The 19,712-nt window shown below is 52.6% G+C and overlaps 7 protein-coding genes across 7 annotated transcripts; 3 read left to right on the top strand and 4 right to left on the bottom strand.

Annotated features, from left to right (window-relative positions):
- Window positions 1–603: 603 nt before the first annotated feature.
- Window positions 604–2,315, bottom strand: CABS01_12885 (major facilitator superfamily transporter; the record flags this gene model as incomplete). Its single annotated transcript, XM_060546237.1, has 2 exons — window positions 604–1,567; window positions 1,630–2,315. The coding sequence occupies 2 exons, from the start codon at window positions 2,313–2,315 to the stop codon at window positions 604–606; spliced, it is 1,650 nt and encodes a 549-aa protein (XP_060395626.1).
- A 6,307-nt stretch (window positions 2,316–8,622) lies between these two features.
- Window positions 8,623–8,835, top strand: CABS01_12884 (uncharacterized protein; the record flags this gene model as incomplete). Its single annotated transcript, XM_060546236.1, has 1 exon — window positions 8,623–8,835. One exon carries the CDS (start codon window positions 8,623–8,625, stop codon window positions 8,833–8,835), a length of 213 nt encoding a protein of 70 aa, XP_060395625.1.
- A 1,098-nt stretch (window positions 8,836–9,933) lies between these two features.
- Window positions 9,934–10,854, top strand: CABS01_12883 (uncharacterized protein; the record flags this gene model as incomplete). Its single annotated transcript, XM_060546235.1, has 1 exon — window positions 9,934–10,854. The coding sequence occupies one exon, from the start codon at window positions 9,934–9,936 to the stop codon at window positions 10,852–10,854; it is 921 nt and encodes a 306-aa protein (XP_060395624.1).
- Window positions 10,855–11,486: 632 nt separating this feature from the next.
- Window positions 11,487–12,087, bottom strand: CABS01_12882 (uncharacterized protein; the record flags this gene model as incomplete). Its single annotated transcript, XM_060546234.1, has 3 exons — window positions 11,487–11,679; window positions 11,770–11,952; window positions 12,029–12,087. The coding sequence occupies 3 exons, from the start codon at window positions 12,085–12,087 to the stop codon at window positions 11,487–11,489; spliced, it is 435 nt and encodes a 144-aa protein (XP_060395623.1).
- Window positions 12,088–13,171: 1,084 nt separating this feature from the next.
- On the bottom strand, window positions 13,172–13,420 carry CABS01_12881 (uncharacterized protein; the record flags this gene model as incomplete). Its single annotated transcript, XM_060546233.1, has 1 exon — window positions 13,172–13,420. The coding sequence occupies one exon, from the start codon at window positions 13,418–13,420 to the stop codon at window positions 13,172–13,174; it is 249 nt and encodes an 82-aa protein (XP_060395622.1).
- A 2,523-nt stretch (window positions 13,421–15,943) lies between these two features.
- Window positions 15,944–17,180, top strand: CABS01_12880 (uncharacterized protein; the record flags this gene model as incomplete). Its single annotated transcript, XM_060546232.1, has 4 exons — window positions 15,944–16,138; window positions 16,198–16,436; window positions 16,485–16,835; window positions 16,895–17,180. 4 exons carry the CDS (start codon window positions 15,944–15,946, stop codon window positions 17,178–17,180), a joined length of 1,071 nt encoding a protein of 356 aa, XP_060395621.1.
- Window positions 17,181–18,020: 840 nt separating this feature from the next.
- CABS01_12879 (homoisocitrate dehydrogenase) lies at window positions 18,021–19,166 on the bottom strand (the record flags this gene model as incomplete). The annotated part of the gene is made up of 2 exons (XM_060546231.1): window positions 18,021–19,069; window positions 19,142–19,166. The coding sequence occupies 2 exons, from the start codon at window positions 19,164–19,166 to the stop codon at window positions 18,021–18,023; spliced, it is 1,074 nt and encodes a 357-aa protein (XP_060395620.1).
- Window positions 19,167–19,712: the final 546 nt, after the last annotated feature.

Here is a 19,712-nt window from a genome sequence, read left to right as displayed (position 1 = left end):
CCCCCCTTGCACTTTGTAAAGCTAGTGCTATGCTGCTCAGTATCAAGGAGCTCCATATCGACTGCGACAATACGGCGGATTCTCATCCGATGATTCGTCGGTAGTACGTCGTCAAACGCATGCCTGCGACTCATTGAATATTTTTATTCTATATATTTAAGGGTCGCCGTGAATCCAGAGTGCCGTTGGGAAAGAGGGCTCGTGTCGAGCAGATCACCATTCAAAATGATGGAGACCGCGATCTTGCTACCGCCAAAACGCATCTGAATCCTTTTCATCAATTGTCCTACGGGAAGTAGGTTACACCACCTGATGCCGTCGAATGCCGGCTTTCACGCGGACGACATTCCTAGAGCTTGCGCCGATCTTGTTCTTGCAGACGACAGGCTCCTATGGAATCTCTCCGGGGTCTAAGGCCAACAGCTTGATACACTTCTTCAAGGCAGTCTTCAAGGAGAGTATTGCAAATCTTCTCTATTCTCGAATTTCTTTCCCAGGCTCAAGTGCTGGGATCTACACAATCTACGTCTTGGTATCTTGATTCTCGCCAATTCTTACAAAATCACAAAAAAGCCAACAAAAGAAAAAAAAAGGAAGCCATCATTACTGAGCACCCGCACCAACATCTTCACCATCATCCCCCATCGCATGCGCCCCCTTACCCTCCGCAGGCGGAAGCCTAACCATGAGAAGCAACCCCAAAGCAGCGACGCAGAACCCAGCGACGCCGAGATACGGCAGCCCGATCCACGCCCCGCCAAGCTTCATCCCCAGACTAAACAGGCCAGCAAGCATAGGCTGCGTGTATGTCTGCCCCGCCGTCTCGACGAGCGAGATGATGGAATACAACCGCGTGCGGTGTGCCGCGTCAACGTACACGGCGCAGAGACTCCGCACGTAGCTCCCCCACCCGGAACCCAGCGCCAGGATCGCCAGCCCGCCGACGAAGGCGCCGATGGTCGGGGACGCGGACATGGTCAGCGCGCCGAGGAGGAGGGCGACGGAGGAGAGGCGGCCTAGGAAGAGGTCGCGCTCGTGGTCGTCTGCGTAGCGTAGCGGTTTCGGGGCTCTGGCGGAGGCGAGGAGCCTGGAGAGGGCGGGGAGGACGGCGACGATGGTGAGGAAGACGCCGAAGCCGTAGAGGGAGGAGAGGTAGCCTGTCTGGGAGAGGGAGACGTGGTACCGCTTCGAGGCGAAGATTGTCATGAATTGGTAGGTTGACATCACGACTGGGTAGGAGCTTAGGGTGGCGACCATGAGGATTACGAGGGAGGGGTTCTTGAGGAGGGCGATGGATTCTTTGAGGCGGGCCAAGGTGTGTTGGATTGTGCCGGTGACGGGGGAGTCTGCTTCGGGGGAGTCGGCGATGGGGTCTGAGGAGACTTTGGCGGCGGGAGGTTTGGTTTCCGGGACGAGGTGGATTGTGAAGAGGAGGGTTGCGAAGCCGGCGTAGGCGAGCCACATTACGGGCCAAGGGCCGGTTCGTTCCATCACCCAGCCTGCGATGGCGGGAGCGCAGAGGTTCCCTATCATGGAGGCCAGGTGGACGGCCATGAACTTCTTGGCTCTGTTCGGCGTGTTAGCAGGCTGTACATACGGTAGGAGGAAATACCAAAGAAGGGAACGAACCTATTCTCCGAGGTTGTCACGTCAGAGAGCATCGAGAACACCACCGCAGATAACACGGCGTTGCCCCCGCCAACGAGCAACATCGACGGCCCAACCCACAAAGCCTTGAGCGGAATCACCTTGGGAAACGCACACACGACGAGAAACCACGCCTGATCCAGCATCTGTCCCAACACCGCCAACGAAAAAACCTGCTTCCTCCCCAGCCGGTCCGCCACGATCCCCCACGGAAACGCGGACACGGCACCGATGGACGCCTGCAGCGCGCTGTAGACGGCGAAGATCATGGCCACCTCGCTCTGGATCTCGTCCTCCTTGCACTTGGACTCGTCGATGGCGTCCTGGGTGTAGAGGACGCCGTAGTACTGCCGGCAGACGATGTCTTCTACTTTCCGGGTGGTGGGGATGGTCCAGAGGCCGCCGAAGCCGGCGCCGAGGAGGATGATTGTGACAAAGGTCGCGACGATGGCGTCTGCGTTGTAGAGTTTGGGGACGTGGAGCTGGGTTGCTGCGGCGAGGAGGGAGTCTGTTCTGCTGCGGCCTGTTGCTGGTCTCTTGTTGGGTGCCGTTGAGGAAGAGGTTGCGAAGAGGGGGGTTGACTCTGTTGATGAGTCTGTGGACGATCTTGGAGAGCCGGCGTCGTCGACGACGGTGTCTTCGTCTGAGTTTTCGGCGCGGGACCGCATCTTGAAGTGTATGCGGTTGCCGTCCTTGTGAGTTGGGTTCTGTGGATGAGCAGTGTCGGAATCGAGTTGCGAAGATCTGTGTAACGATGAGGTCTGGCCGTTGTTATATGCGAGATGAAGGCGCACAGGATATCCGGTATGCCAGAGCCGGTATCCTCAATATATAGCAATGGCGCGAAATGCCGAGGTGTGGGTAGTCAAGAGATAAGCAGAAAAGGGAAGATAAAGAGGAGACTCCAAGATGTATATGTAGCTGCAGAGTACAATCTTATCCCTGGGATGAGATGCGAGTTTATTGCCGATGCGAATTGGGGGTTTGACGGGGTCTGGACTGGGCTCTCAGACACGCGCAGAGTTCTGAAACGGGGGCCCTCCCTGCGATAGTAGCATAGGGGTTCTGAGTGTAAGACGGACAGAATAAAATGCGATTCTTGATTATGCGAGCTGCGTGTTGCTGCTGCTGCCGGATGCGGTCTTGCGTTGTCTGGGTTGTTGCGTCTGACGTGACGACGTGCGTTTGCTGGAGGATGGGAGGAAGAGTGCAGCTATTCCCCCTTTTTTTGCCTGTTTAGGATAGGTATTGGGATTCGTAGGGCGGTAGGGGTTGGGACTTTGGGTACAGGTCGTGATTTCGATAATTGGCGGGATGACGTGCTTACGACATGGGTAGGAGAAAACAAAAAGAATAGAAAGAAACGGAACAACTGGTAAAGAATGAGTGAGAAGGAAACGCGACGGATCGACTCTTCAAGGGTTGCGTGTGTGTGTGTGTGTGTGTGTGTGTGTGTGTGTGTGTGTGTGTGTGTGTGTGTGTGTGTGCTGTCGTTATCTCTCGCGATGGCGCGGACATTGAGCTCCGGAAGGAAAGGAAAGAGAGGAAGATAGAGAGGAAAGGAGGGAGAAGAGACACGCACCACGCAGCTGTGCCGTCATCAAACGCAAAAAAGTTGCAAAAGAGTGCGGATTGCGGCTCGCTGCAAGGTCAGCAATGTCGCATACGACGATCTCATAGGTTCGATAACTTGCGTGCCCCGGACATTGGACAGTTGGGCTGGCGACAACAAAAGGAAAACCACGTCACTTTCCAGATAATGTCTGGAAGGATCAATTACGCGTTTTGTCTCTTCTTAACGGATACAAAAGTCCTCTCGGACTTGTTCTCCGTAAGACGGGGAAGTTGACAGTTGAGGTTGGGTGTTCCAAAGAATAAGCACGGGGCTTCCATCAGGCCGGTTTTCTATTACCCAGCTTCTTATTTAGGGATCGGCGCTTCCTTTTGATTGTGGGCATTTAAATTTCCTAAATAGGACAACGGGTGCGCTGTCAGTTGTCGCCCAATTAAGAAGATTCAAACGACGCTTTAGATAATTAGTACGAAGATAAGAACTATTGAAGAGGAACGGATGAGCCGGCACAGCAAGGCTCACTCCAACATCTATTTCCTTTGCAGTTACGAAGCTGGACCTTGAGCTGGTTGCACCCTCCCGCCGGGAACTCAGCCAAATTGAGCTTGACTCGCAAGACATGAAAGTGTAAATACTGGGACGGAAGCCGCGGCTCAGGAACGAACGAGGAGCTTGGGACACCGAAGCTCGCGAAAACACCCCTTCTCAACATTGTTCGGACGCTGGAAGACTTCCGATTGGGGAGCGATCTCATGTTCGAGAGCGTAGAGGCCTGTAACTCATGCGGTTTGACCCTCAATCATCTTGCTCTCTCTGCTCTCGTCGGCAATGGTGTTCGGCGATGGTACCCGGCGCAAACAGCTAGGTTGGATAGAGCGCATTCCTGATGAGTGAGCGGGTGATGAGTTTAACAATTTCGCAAAAGGCCTACCACAGTTATACGGATCATCAGTACTATTTTGCCTTTCCCATCTTCCCAGTTATCGAACGATCATCTCCTCTTGTGAGGGGGTTTCCGAGGTGCTCATCTTTCCCCCCTCGCGGTAATGAAAAGCATCTGACAATCGCTGCTTGGTAACGAGCCTTTCCCTTAACTCAAAATCCATCTCTCCTCTCCGGTTCCTGATTGATCCCTGGCTTTTGCAACACGGACGCGCGTTCGAAGTCGGCAGAAACTCTTTTTCACTTCTCCATCCCCCAATGGCGTGAATCCGAAAAAGCCGATGGCGCGTATCATTCTTTTAGTCTATTCAGCAAATAACGACCAGGAACTGGGACCCAACGGTCTATCACGGCACGTGTTTTCAAAGACGTACACACGTCCTAACGTATGATCCGTTCGGCGAAGTGCCCAAACGTGTGTTTCTTCAACTATTTCCATTCACGCCTAGAAGAGAGGCGAAGAGTGTCGGTTGGATGTAAGGAAGGAGACGAGGACATGCCCTTACCGGCCGGAAGATGCCGTTGGTCCCCGGCCGATGTGCGCCGCCTCCGAGACTGGTAGTGGAAACCCGGATCGATCCGGCTAGCTGCCGCCGCGCCGCGCCGCGGGTAGCCTGGGATAGCCCGGCCGTGTACTACTTATCTCCGAGTGGCACGGAGCACTGTTACACTGTTATTGACACTTTCTCTCTTTTGGACTACGATTTGATGTCATGTTTATTCCCTAGGTTGTCGAACCTCCTAGATGGTGGATTCCCCCGACGCATATCTTCAAATTCCTCAACTGTTCACCGAAGCTCACATGGCACTCGCCACTTCTTAGTTGCTTTGGTTCAATCAACATATTCTGCAGCAAATGCCGTTGGAACTCATCAGTTATCTGCCTCGGGTGAACTGATTGAGATTGGGACCAACCAGACGCCTTCGTCACCGACTCTCCCATTTCTTTCACCTGCTTGCGTCTAGTTTGGTCCCGTTTAGTGTCCAACACGCCATAGAGCATTCATTAACATAGCACATCGTTGCTTCTTCACTCTGTTGGTAACCATTGCTTGGAATCACCGCAATAATCTGAAGACATGATCATCCCGACGGACTCATCACTCACCCTCGACCATCTCCAGGCTGATCGCTTCCTAGCCGAGTCCTGCTAGTTTGAGAACGACACGTGCGGGCAACGTGACGCACTCATGTTGATCATAACCACCACCGCATACGCTATCGGGCTGCTGAGCGCTTAAACCGGAATACCGAATCCGACCATGTCCCCCCGTTCCTGTTGTTTTGGGCTGAAGAGCGGTAAATGAACAAATGGAAGGGGAGAGAGACGTGTGACAAAGTCACAGTGGCCTGGTCCAACAGCCCAACCGTGGCCCAACCAACACAATGTTCAAGTTCCAACAAGACCAACAGGCGCCAAATGTGAGGTGTGAGGTGTCATTGTATCGGACCGTTTTCAACGGACTCTCGTAATCCCATTGTCCGCATCCTCTACCGGAACACGACCGGTGAGCTGGATCTTGGGTTCCGGCAGAACTTGACCTTTTGCCGGGCGAGCTGACTGATATCTGACTCCCTCTCTCGGCAATGTATCGTCCCGGCGGGAGATGATGGATCGGCCATGCTCATGTGGCACCTCGACGATGCCCAGTCTGGCATTTGTCTCCCAAGAAAGGCATACGTTGGTAGGTAAAGAAATTGACCCGTCGATCGTCTCTCGCTCTGGCCTCGACTGGCAATATTAACTCGAAATGTAACATCGCGACGGATCGACATCAAGGCCTCCGCTGTCCATGATCTAGATCAGGCCCGGCCGCGGTTTCACACACGCGGCCTCGCGCCGAGTCGCGCCGCGGGGAGAGGTCTTGTGACTAAAATGAGCTGCGGCTTGCCGTAAGGAAACGCAGCAGGAGTAACAAGGTGCTTACCATCTCGTATACCAACAAATCCATGGATATACATGTCCACAAAAGAAGCAAACAATCGCTGACACATTCACTTCACTTAGCTATGCCGGTTTCTCCCCGGTCTCTTCTTCCAGTCCACCCGCTCTTTCTCTTAAGCCTTTGCGCCGTCTGAATCCTTCCTCTCCTCTCCTCTCTCCCCCACACCCCTGTCAATAAAACAATCTCAACGCATCTGAATTAATGCAACGGGAAGCTCCTAGCGAGCTTACGTTGTGCGGAATAGCGGACGAACTCGAGATCGGAAGAGAGGAGAGAGGGGGGGGAGGGGAGGGGCCGGGGACGGGGTTCTCGGCCTGAAGGGGAAACTCAGCCCGCGCCCGCTCATCGGCCCGCAGAACGGGGGTCATCTAAATCATCACACCTCATCTGCGAAGACTAAGAGAGAGGGGCGATTGCACTAAATCTTTATTCTTTTTATACTCGAGTTCCCCGGTCGACTTAGACGAACCAAGATGCAGTGTTCGTAACTTTGACCAAAAGTCTTGCACACGCGCACACTGCCCACACGCTCTCACTCATATATCGGTACATTGACCACAGTCGATGGATTGCGTAGTCGACTCGCCAATGCCATAACCGAGGAGATGTTCGCCAGCGGCAAAGCGAGTAATACCGAATCAAAGAGCAATCAACTCCAAGGATCACGGAGCGCAGTCCGCGCGCGATGATTCGGCTCAGGTGGCCAGATTCGTCAACGGCCGAGACCGCAGCGCCCGTACGGCCTCTGGGCATGGGTCGGGATTTGGGAAGGGGAAGCAAACAGATACATTCGAGCAGAAATCATGCTATCATGCTATCGGTTGGAAGAGGGTATAGTAGGTGGTTTGGGGATCACGGACCAAGAAAGGTAAGAAGAGGAAGAGGAGGAGGGAGCGAGCGAGCGAGCCAGATGGCCACCAACATCTCCAGATCGAAGCTTGCAGGTATCTTCCGGGTTATCGGATGTACATGACGCTGGGAGGATGGTGGGATGGGGGAGGGTTGCACAACGTCTCCGAGACTACTCAATATCTCCGAGGAAGAGGAAAACACAAATACAATGAGAGAGAAGGGAGGTGGTCTTTTGGCAAGGTTGTCGACAAGCTTCCCGCTCAATCGTTCCTCCTATGGATATCTCCCCTAGTAGCAGCGTATTGTCATCGGGGAGGCGGGCTCTAGAACCGAGGAAGAGAGCCTCCAAGTCCGTGATCCTCCGTACTCCTTTAGCTTCTTCTAATGAGTGTTGAGGGTAGATTTGAAGGTGAGTAGATCAAGACTCCAAGACTCAAAACCTCGTTTGTTGCCCAAGATCCAGGAACACAAATCTCCAGCTCCGGATGTACGCCTCGAGGGCCCCCGGAGGATGTGGATACATATGTTCAAGGGCGAAGCGCCTTGACCAACCCTTGTTTTCGATGTTGGTTGCACGGTTGCAACGGTTCCAACCAAACCCCTGTCCTGCCAACGAGGAGAGACCGGGGTGGGGTGTTGGATCGATGCCTACTCAGGGCATTTGCAAAAAGACCAGCATCGCCAACGTCGCTCCCGCTTGTTTGTTTGCGGCTTTGCGACCAGCGCTAACAAGGGGAGCAGGGCTGTGAGGGGAGAGACTCTCCGAAAGAGAGAGTCGAGACAGAAGGACCTCGACCCGCGGCCGAACGTGCAGGGGGAGGGAAGGGCGGGTTCCGATCCCCCGTCCCAACTCACCTCATTTCTACTTTTCACCAGGTTGTTGGAGGCGGCACGTTCAGGAATTTGAATAAATTCCAGCACGCCGGAACCGACACGCTGGGTCGTCACACTTATCACACCAGATGCTACGTCGTGTAATCTCCCTTCTTCCGCTCTCGTATGCAGTTTGCTCTGGGCGCACCCTCAGCGATTCGAGCGGCTGGTCATAATTGTCGACCGCAGCGAAGCGGGGAGCTTCCGTCCTCTGCCTTTGCCTCTGCCTCTTTGTTGTGTAATACCATTATACGATGTGACGGGGGAACGTGGTTGAAGGATATGATGCGCGGCTTACAAACGGTTGTGCAGGTTGCATATCCCCATCCGCAATTCCGCCCTCACGATTCGTGGCGTTGGGCTGGTTTGTCGATGTGTGACTCGTGAGACCCGTCAGGCATCACTCGCCTCCCCCTGTCACCATCAACGACATTGTTTACCTATTTGGGAAGACATGTCTTTGATGCAGAGGAGGGCAGGTAGTGTTCCAGATCCGCTTCCGAAACCTCAGTAGGTATGCTAGACGATAATGTCTTGGAAAGATCGCGCCCTTGATCCCCTTTGGAAAGAAACAGCTGCAATTCAACTTGAGTGCAACTTGCTCTAAGCATATTCTACCTAATGTAGGTCTCGAACGATAGACGCTGTCTAGACCGATGCGACGGAGAGTGTCCGCTTTGAAGTGGGCATATGTTACTGGTGAGCGGAAGGTTGATAGTATTACATGACCAGCCCTATTGTGCAACTTGTCCAGTCCTGGACAAGCCCACCACCCCCCATCGTCTCTCCATGCCGTGTTCAAATCACACTTCCAGGAAGTTGGGAACCGCCAACAGAGATGCGGTCCCAAAACCCGGGCTGCTAGGAGCCCCAGAACCTGGTCGAACACCCCCCCTTGCAAGGTGCAACACGCTTGTTGGTGCAAGACCTTACCACAGTCTCCCACGGCCTACGAGAAACTCGAACGTCCGTCCATCTTTGCTTTTCCCTCATGCCAATTGACAAGTGAAAGCCCCCTCCCATCTCTCCACTTCTTCCCTCTCTGGCATGACGCCACTGCAGGGCAAATAAGTATTCACCCAGGCCTAGTTCCCCTTCTCCTCTTCATCCTCCACCCGTCCCCTGCGTGTGGTTTGATGCCATGGTGCCGTCAAAATCTCTCAGTCTGGATATGGCGTCTAGCTAGTCTAGGTGCCTCTTTCGATCTGCAACTGCAGGGAAACCCTGGTCCGGCCGGTGAGGGTATCAGAGCCTGCGATAGGCCTTGAGGCAATGTCCCCTCGTCTAGTCGACCAACAAGAATCAGGACTCCGAGGAGCCGCGGATGTCATAGTGCTTTTCGGGCGGCCGTGTTTGTGTGCAGATTCTTGTCCCGACGGGAACGGGCTGATAGTGGTGTCAAGAGTGATGGCAGACGAAGATGAGTGGTTAAGGTTCCTCTAATGACCGATGGTCGGGACGTAGGAAGAAGCAAAAAGACATGAGAAGGAAGGGTACGAATGGGATGGAGTTCAAGACTTTCGAGTCTTGCCGTTGGCAATAGGTTGCTACGGTAAGTCTTGATGAACCAAAGAGGTAAGTGAATCGCCCACTTCTCACTTTGAAATGCATTATCTGCAAGTTGCAAGACTTATACCCCCTTCCCCTTGTCAGGTGTGTAGCCGCTGCTGCGCGTGCTTGTTCGTCTCCTTCTCTTGTTGGAGGTGCAGGGTACGCTTGTTAGCCCTTGCTTGGCTCCTACTCATCCTCTTTCCTCCTTGCTTCGTCGTGACGCTTGTTCAGATGGCCTGGCATCCCGTCCTTCATGCAAATTCAATATCCAAGCATCTGGATCTCCCAGGCAGTGTATAAGAACCAGACGACCAGGGCTACACCTCGAAATCCTTCCGATCTGCCATATGAATCTTCATCCCATCTGACACGAAATTTGTTGAACTTTTTCTCAGTCTCGACATTCTCGTAAACTCCTACTCGTAGGTTTGCCTGGTTCAGTCTATGAAAGTTATCTTGAACCTAACACTTACAAGAACGTCTACTCGAAAGGAGCAATCGAATCAACCAAGAGAAACAACATCGTCCGAAAATCTAACAACCTTCAACATGGCACTCTCAGCCGCCGAACACCAAGCTAGAAGACGTCGCTCGACCGCTGCCCCAAGACGTCGCATAGCCTCAGACCCATCCATTACACCCATTCCAAGACGCCCGAGGCTCCTCAGTAACCTCCCAAGTCATCGACGAACGTCTACACCACCAAAACGAAACCAGACATCCAGCCCAACCCAGGCATCTGTAACCGGATCTAGTCCGCCTACGCCAACCGTCGCCTTCTCCACCCTTTCGAGATCAACTCTCCCCAGGCCATACAATGACTTTTCCCACTTCTTCCAGGACATGTGCCCTGCCCTCCGAAACCGGATTCTCGACCAAGTCGACTGGGACTCCTTACATGGAGGGCCATACTGGCGCACCCAGGGCTACCAGTCGTGGTACGCATCCGACTCCTGCAAGACGGCCTTCATCATCCACGCTGAAGGAAAGTTCCCCAAGATCTGCGCGTGGCCGGAGAAGGAAGAAAGTAAGAGTAAAGGAGACGGCAGGAGGAACTCTACAACAAGGGATAAGTCTCAGGAGGCTGGTGGTACTGCAGCTTCACCCAAGGGGTACGGTTGCTATCGCTGCCACACGATCAAGCCTGAGGCCGCCTTCGAGAAGCTGCCCGACTACTTTGTCGTGTCGTCTGAAGGTTGTATCGTCGGGCGGTACGCCGGCAAAGCCGATGGTGACAAGGAGCAGTCGAGGCTTCCGACACTGCGGAATGGGGAAGGTCTCTTACGCCGCTTCTGTATCGAGTGCGGTGTTAGGGACGGTCTGTATGAGAAGAGGAAGCTCATCACATCGCTGACGGAAGAGAGGTGGTCGGTCTGTGACTGTCGGCGTCTGCACTGGGTGCCGTCGAATGAGTCGTACATTGAGTGTGAGCACTGTCTCGTGAAGAGTGCTTTCAGACCTCCGGTGTGATGCCTAGACATAGATGTGCTTCCACAAATGTTTGTGAGAGTTGAGATGCTTGTCTATCTAGCCTGGATTTGGTTGTCGGTGTGGCTACTTGCAATAACTTGTTAGGGTGGTTTCTTCTTCATTGGTGTTCTGGGCTCAGCCTGACGGGATGGCTTTTTTGTTGCTACCCGGCTTTAATGGAAGCGCATTTCATGCTCCTAGCCGGCTGGTCTTTTGTTTCCATTCTTGTCCAGCATGTAAGGTTGGTTGCAGCATTGGTGGGTCGTTAATGCTTCTTGATTGACTTTGATTGGAAAAAAACGCTCTCAAATTGGGGGGAAACTGGAGGAAAACAGGACTTCAGTGGGATTCGAGGGGTAGGAAATACTGTATTGTTAGACTGGGAAGTGGTCCTTGATACTTGGAATAGTCTTGATTCAATCGGAACTTCTATTGATACTGATTTTCCCTGCCTGCATCGTTGGAAATCACCGTTTTGATTCTACGTATGGGTTGCCCCCTTCTGGTTTTAAAATGTGTCCTCCTCTCCAATATCTATCCCATGAACCCTTTCTTGTATAGTCTATTTGCATCCATCCTTGCTGATTTCTTGTAGTTGCTGGAGAAAATGGCAGCGTTGATCGATACCGGACTCAGTTGTATCCGGATCTGCCTTTCGGTGAAACACCGTGACCATGTTCGCGGGTTCGGTTGTAGCCGCTGCGGCCCTGGGGAACTTCGCGTGATCGATCACTACTTGAGGTTTTGACGTAATGTGAGCCCTCGTTGAGTCTTCCGCTGGCGTCTCGGTGCCTTGACTGCTGACTAGAACCTGAGCGGCTCGATCTACTTGAGCTTCTGTAGTCCATTGTGATGAGATCTATTGACTAGGTTGAGTACTTTGCTCTGCTGTCCTAAGAGTTGGTATGTATTTACCTGAAAGAGACCTTGCTTGATGTACAGATGATGGGTCCGAGGAAAATGAGGTGACAAGTCGGCTGGTGATGAGCGATCAATGAGTCTGATGGTTGAAGCTGGAAAAATGTGATAAAGTAGCTGCAGACCAGTGAGAAGAAAGGCTCATTCTTATGTGTAGACTGCAAGTGAAGGCGAGTAATGCTTCTGATAACAGTGGACTGATTCAATCATGGGATGGTTGATAACGAAAGCTCGTCCTTTCGAAAGAGACGGGGACGTCCATGGCTTGTATATCTCCCCGGCGGGCTGCACCCTGAAGGAAAGTTCTGCGGGCATGGCATGGCATGGCATCCCATCGGACCGTATGACGAAATGCCGAAGCAAGGACGAATTTTGGTTGCAGAAGGGAAACGCAACAAGAGCAAAAGTGTAGACAGAAAAAAAGAGGCTCGCGCATTGCATTAGGGCAAGCTACTTGACATGTGCCTGCTGCGCATGTGGGCTTCACTCTTGTTGAGACTCGGCCGAGGGCGTAGCTCTCCGTCTGAAGTAGGATCACCGCGGCAAGGGTTCCTGGCGAGACCCGGTCCTTCTAGCTGCGTTCGATGATCGGACGTGGAAGCCTGGCGGATCAAGACTACCCAAGGGGGTGGGAGAGGAAGCGAACCAGATGGGCCATGATACACCCCTTCCGGGCACAAGACGGGCAAAAGGAACCATTTGCGAGTTGACCAGGGTAACACATGGAAAATCGGGCAGTGACTTTAACAAGTTGCAACGATAAATGATGAAGTGAGCCTGAACATCGGACCCGGAACCCTTCCTAGAGGGCAGCAGAAACATTGAGCTTTGCTACCTGGCTGCGTCTTCGCCCAGTCACCGAACGAGGCGTGAGCTTCGGGCATGGCTGACCATGCTAACGGGTCTCCCGGCACGCGGGGCCGGACGGAGGAGAAGCTTTCTTTGCAACTCTGAAGCTCGGATAGACTCCAGAGTCCACGGAATGGAGACCAGCACAGTTTCTTGTCGTTTCTGCTCACCAAGACTCTAAACCAACCCTGCCCCGGGGTGCAAGGAAATTTGCTCGTCTGTGGGTTGACCAGAAGTGTCAGTGCCGAGAGAAAGAACATTTTTTTTCCCTCTCTTCAAACTCAAGGGCTAAACGGCCGACAGGGCGTCTCATCGAGTTTGGAAAATGCAGTGCGAAGGAATAAGATGCGACTCCTGACCAAGAGTTTGAAAAGTGGGCGGCATGGAAGGGTCCGAGTCGAGGAATCACCCGCCGGTCTACCGGCTCCGGACCTCACGTGGAATGTTCCACTCCTTCGGTGCGATCATCGATCCCAACGAGGCGGTGCGCATACTTGCCAGCCAATGCAGGACTATCCTAACTCCTGTCCCTCTCAGCTTCTTGGTGTGGCTAATTCCATCGCACCCGCTTGCGCCTCATGTTCCCTTCTTTGAACTTGACGAGGTCTTCATGGATGCTCTTAGACATCGTCAACTCTTGCTGGACAGTTATCAGCCCTATCCCTATCCCAACAAAGCAGGGCAAAGCTTTGACAGGACACGCAACGTTTCTCATCAGATTGCATCCACATTGCTTTGCTTCCCACGCATGCTTGACCCCGTCACGAACCTTCAACCCTTGCGGTACGTCATCAGGCATGATGCTCGACTCAAGACATGTGTCCGTCTGTCGATGCTTCGCTCGACCTAGCCATGCACCGACATGAGGCAATACCTCCGTCTCTACGCGACACCAAGCGTCTCTCTTGCGCCCTCTTTTTTTTTTCTCTTACTCTTCGTCCCTGCATACTTCAAAAAACCTTTGTCTTTTCTACTCCCGGCGGGAGGACCTTGCATAAGCTCCGGACTATTTCTGCCAAAGCGCGAAACAAATGCCCCGAAAGAACTCGTGGCGGACTCGATTGGGTCGTACTTTACGCACACGTCAAGTTTTCCTCCCGGCTGGTTCCCCGAAGAACGCGCATCAAGACATTGTGGATATCGGAACACAAGTGACTCATTGCTTTAGACCTCAGAAGTCGAAACCTTGCTTATTGTCGCAGCGTCAGATCCACAGCCTCTCTCTCTCTCTCTGGAATTGTAAGTCAACATGGATAAGTGTCTTCTTAGACAGGCAAATGGGTTTGACAAGCGCAGCCAAAGCAGTCATAGGCACACACTACCGTGCGAACTATTGCTTCACATTGTCCCTCACCTTTGCGCAACTTTACCACTTTGCTGATATTCTTCCGAAGACGCAAGTTTGATCTGCGGTGTCTGTCAGAATGTTTCTCGATTTCCCACGAGGCTTGGCTTTCTGCTCAGGCCAAATACCTCCTGGACCGAGCGCGCTCCCTGCCTGCGGTTTGTTTGAAACGCGGGAGCAACGCCCGGTTTGTTGAGGGCGCTGGCTGAAATCTGCGACGTTACGCCTGGGCCATGGTTGACGGATGAACACTTGCATTTAGCAGCAGCATTGTCGCAATCGGCTCGTCTTCCGGTTCCGGGCTTGCGTTGTAACACATGCAGAGCGTAGCGCCGGCCGGTGCCTGGCTTGTCGTCTTGTTTGCCTGCCATAGTTTTCGGACGCCATTTCTCTACACCAGGAGACGCTGACGCGGGTTTGGGCCGGCCGATGGGTGGCAGTCGAGTGGCTGGATCGGTACGGCGGCACGGCTCAAGCTGACGGGTTGGGTTCAACCACATATGCTGAAGCGATTCCATCCAAGTAGGCTCTTCAGCCAATGATTCTACTGGATGATCCTCTGTTATTGTGCTTCTCGTTCTGTCAGCGTTTCTTTCCTTCGTTCATGTTGCTATTGCATACTCCGTTGTCGTCAACTCAAGACTATTCAGTGGTTACATAAAGAGCAAGTCAACTCAAGACTATTCAGTGGTTACATAAAGAGCAAGACATCTATAAAGAGGATGTGCCTACCTACCTACTCAAAGGCCCCTTCCAAGCGAGACTTGCAGGAAGTAAAAATGAGGTTTCAAGAATCCGAGGTGCTGACAGAGGGCTTTCTTCTGAGAGCTTCGTTCTCAAAGATACTGCCTTAACGGGTCGGTTGACCTATTGAGTCTCTGGTCTCAAGAACGCCCCTCCATCCTTATTCGGGAGACCTCATCGTTGGAGACATGTGCTTTGAGTAATACTCAAAAGTCTCAAGTCTCATCAGTACTCAAGATGATTAATTTAGTGAAAGGTGACTGACTTCAAAATCCAATCAGACTGAGTTTTAGTCCCCGGTTTCCTCCCTCTTGAGAAACGATCCATACCTGCTGTTCTTTCAGCACAACCATATGAAAGAAGTCGTGGTTTATATAGAAGAATTTTTGAACAAAGCGAAGTTATGAGGCTCTCACGCTGTTCCTTGGGTTGTATTTATTTCACTTTTATAAAACATGATGTGGGAAACTACCACCTGCTATTGCTCGCCCCTGCCGTGAGAATTAATCTCATAATATCGGGTGGGTCGTACCTCCCAACTTTGGCCATCAGATCAGGAAAGGAAGGAATGAATACGAGCTGAATATAGCCATCCAAGCTACTTAACGGCCTCAATTAAATAAAGCTCTTTGAATCTTCTATTCACTCTCCATTAGGTCTTCACCTCCTCTGCTCAGCTTTTGAGATTTTTGCTTCAAAACAGGGACAGCTAAGTAACAGTTTTCTTCGACTTCTATAACATTGAGGTTGTTGGTTATCTTCTGTTTTTCTTTTTTTGTTCCCACCAGGCTTCTGCTTCTGAATATCCGCCGGGTATATTCGTCTCACGTGAATCCTGGCACACACTTCTTTCGGTATGTTGACACACCGTGATATGATTGCTTGACAACAAGAGCAGCAACATTTTGGCAACTGAAATTTTGCTGACGAAAATATGTTCTGTGCAGCCAACACTTTTTTCTTTCTCATTTTGGTTGCGGTCATTTGATCTGGACCAATCCCCAACACCAACCACACAAACAAGGATAAGCTCTTGGAACCACAGCATCAAGCTTTACTTTCCAGCCTCTAGCAACATCACCGATCATTTTCCCTTGATTGCTTCAAGAAGAAAAACAAGCAAGAGCGACCGCAGGAGAGCATATTTAAGAGATTGGGCACCCAGGATCACATTGAGTGTGAACTTCCCAATTACATCATCCAACTACATCATCAACCTACCTCATTTCTACCATGGAGGTCATTAATTCTTTCCCTCTTGGAGCGATTCATCCTCACAGATATGTCATGGCCCGCGACGACTTCTTTGTCGACTTTCAAGTCCGGACAAAATTTCACACCGACACATACAGCCTTTATGCTGTCCTTGACCTTGCCGTCGAAGCTAAAATGGCCAATAATATCCTGAGCCTGAGCAAGCCGCTTGAGGTAAGTGCGACCTTGGAATCCGAAGATAGAAGGACCGGGCTGACAGCTATCACACACAGAGAATCAAAATTGAACTCCTAGAGTTCCAGGCATTCATCGATTCAATACTGCCCCCTCTTCCATACTCCCAGATTACTTGGAAGACTGTCTACATTGCGCAAGGCATTGTGGTCGATGGTGATGATAATGGAGATGATGATGATGACGATGAGGACTACGAGCTTGAGGAGGGCTATTACGAAGATTGGTCGCAAAGCTCAAGTGCCAGCAGCGTCACTTCCGAAGGACCTTACCAAGGGTAAGTCTTCTCCTTAAAATACTTCCTACTTATCCTAACAATTTACAGCCATGGCTTCGGCAAGCTTGAATCCCCAATCCTTCTTCAGCCTGCTGAACTGCCGCTTCTCACAACCTACAAGAACGCCAAAGACACCAAGGAGAGGCTGTCAATCTTCTCGAACGAGTTCTTCGAGGTTCGCAAGTCTCCTACGGCTGGCTGGGGCGCTTTCGCGAGTAAGAAGCTGTACAAGGGCGACCAGATCCTCGTCGAAAAGGCCCTCTACCATGCAATTTACGCAGACGTGACCACGTCTGTAGGGTCTTTGCCGGAGAAGGAGCGCCTGATCGCGAACAACATGTTTGGCCACAAAGGCCGGGATGGCGAGACTCACGAGGAAGCGGTCTGGAACACGAACGCGTAGGTCACCTGGTCCTTCCCATTCTCTCTTCAACCTTCTAAACCTGACTGAATGACAGCTTCGCGGCATATGTCCCATCCAAGTCGGGTAATAAGAGGAACATGCCTGGTCTTTTCGCCGTCGCGGGCCGATTCAATCACTCATGCTTGCCTAAGATTGACTACAAGTACCGTGCCAGTCACGAGTCTCTTGTGTTCACTGTCAGGGACTGGGTCATTGAAGAGGGCGAGGAGCTCACTATCTCATACGGCCAAGACCCTTCGGTGCTCTACTACAAGTACGGCTTCATCTGCGAGTGTGGTCACTGCCGCAGATTCGACCCGCGCAAGTCCGAGTGGTCTTGAGGCGGCATCAGATCTTCTTCGGCTACGCGACTTTTTGCATCAACGAGGCAGTTGAAGATAATGGAATACAGTAGAGGAGCTTTGATACAGAAACAGGGGCTTTTGGAAGAGCCATAGTTGGTGCGATGTGGTTTTGGTGAGGAATGATACCCATCTTCGTCCATAAAGAGACGAATCGCGTCATGCGTACAAGGCATAGACGCCGCCCTAATACAAGACTTTCTTGATTTTCTGCAAATACACCTTTTCTGCCAATACATTAAATCAATGAAGTGCTTCCTTTCATGTTGGGATTCTTGAAGGATCATATCAAAACATACAAAAAAAAATGAGCTGTCTGGGGCATTATGTAGGATCACCCAATCCGAACTCGCAACCCTTACGGGACGCAATTATGCGTGAATACTTCCACCACTAGGTCATAGACACATTGAGACGGCGCTCATTGCTTTCCGTCTAGAGAATTATGGCCTATGAATGCAGGGGTGGAGTGGTTGTGGTTTATTCGTGAGTGTGTATTCCATGTCTTTCGAAGCCCAATACTTCTGGGCTGAGATGAAACCGTTGCTTGGCCAGTCCACGCTGTTCAGGCTTTGATGAATGGCGGAGCAACAGAACGGTTTGATTTCCTCTCAGCCCTTTGACGTCTTTTCACATCAGCGTTATGCACATTCACAGAACACTGGCTCGAGTCAAGTCAAGAAACATATGCTTTTGGGTAATATGGTAGGTATCAAAGGCGCAACTACCGTCATGTCGACTGCCACATCCAGTCCTCATGAATTCAGCCTCTCAAGATTAAAAAAGAAAGATTTCATCCGATACTATCACACCACCACCTTACAGTCTGCGGAGAATATCCTCGATAACCTCAGTGGTCTTAGCGGTACCGCCCAAGTCGGGGCTGAGAAGCTTGCCCTCCTCAAGGTTGGCATCGACAGCGGCGTAGATCTTGGCGGCAGCGGTCTCCTCGTTGAGGAACTCGAGCATGAGGGCGGCGGAGCGGATAGTGGCAATGGGGTTGGCAATGTTCTGGAACTGGATATCCGGGGCGCTGCCGTGGCAGGGCTCACCAATAGCGAAGCCCTCGCCGACGTTGGCGCTGGGCACGAGACCGAGGGAGCCGACGAGGGCGGCGGCGCCGTCGGAGAGGATGTCGCCGTACAGGTTGGGTGCGACGATGACGTCGTAGTCCTCCGGCTGGCGGAAGAGCTTGTAAACCATGGAGTCGACGATCTGCTCCTCGACGGAGACCTTGCCGGCGAAGCGGGGGTCGGCGAGGGCGGCCTTGGAGGTGGCGCGGAAGAGGCCGTCGGTCTGGGAGAGGACGTTGGACTTGTGGGTGATTGTGACGAGGGGGCGGGAGTGGATGCTGGCGGCGCCGGCGTCGCGGATCTTTTGGCGGCGGAGGGCGATCTCGCCGGCCATGGCGGCGATGCGGTGGGAGGCGTTTTCGGAGATGCGCTTGATGGCCTCGGCGACCTTGCCGTTGGGGCCGTCGTACGTCTTCTCCTCCTTGACGTAGAGGTCCTCGGTGTTCTCGCGGACAATGACCATGTCGATGGGCTTGGCGGCGGTCAGGACGGTCTTGACGGGGCGGACGTTGGCGTAGAGGTCGAGCTTCTTGCGGAGGGCGACGATGGGGGAGGAGTAGCCCTTGACGGGGGTGGTCGGGGAAGAGACGGCGCCAAAGAGGGCGCCATCGCACTCCTTCTTGAGGATCTCAACCGTCTTGTCGGGGAGGGCGGCACCAGTCTGCTCGAAGGTCTCGAAGCCGGCCTTGAGGTCGGTGAACTCGAACTTGAGGCCGAGGTAGGAGGGGAGGGCCTCGAGGACGCGGCGGCCGGCGGGGATGACCTCCTTGCCGATGCCGTCACCGGGAATGAGGCCTGTGGGTAAGTGTGTTAACGTGGGTTACAGGACGAAAACAGGTCAATTGTCCTGTTCAAAGATAGTCTTACCGATTCTAAGAGTTCTGACAGACATGATGGGCGTCAATTGGCGTCCAAAGTGCTGGTTTGACGGATGGATGAGGGAATGTTGAAGCAGAAGCTCTAGGAGAATGAGTCGCAAAAGTAAAAAAAAGCCCACCTCACCTGCACGGTCGATATCGGAGGTACGGGCCATGCACACCGAGGGCCGATCCGGCGAGCGACCAATTGGTGGTCGGCACTGACAAGATCCCCCAGGGTCCTCACTGCCTTTACTGGCTTACCTTAGCCGCGGTACGTACTTTGCGGGTGTGCATCGGAGCTCTCTAGAACACGGTTGATTCCGCACTATTGCGTCAAGTCACGGTTACATTGGCAAATCTGGGATGCACAGTAGCACCAGGAGCGCGTCTTGGGACTCTGTTTGATTCGCTTTCGCGACAATTGACCGGGTCGTGGGCTTTGAGTTTAACTTGGAACTTGGCTTCGGCAGGCTTGGGGATTGATGCGCTGTCAGCCACGATTTTGTCAGCATCCATCCGCCTTGTCCATTGCGGGCTATGAGTGAACACGAGAACCGTCCTCTGAGACGGAAAACATA

Source organism: Colletotrichum abscissum, assembly GCF_030869225.1.
Source record: "Colletotrichum abscissum strain IMI 504890 chromosome Unknown Scaffold_40.1, whole genome shotgun sequence".
NCBI lineage: Eukaryota > Fungi > Ascomycota > Sordariomycetes > Glomerellales > Glomerellaceae > Colletotrichum > Colletotrichum abscissum.
The sequence above is the reverse complement of the archived record's forward strand: the minus strand, read 5'-3'. Positions and strand labels throughout refer to the sequence as shown.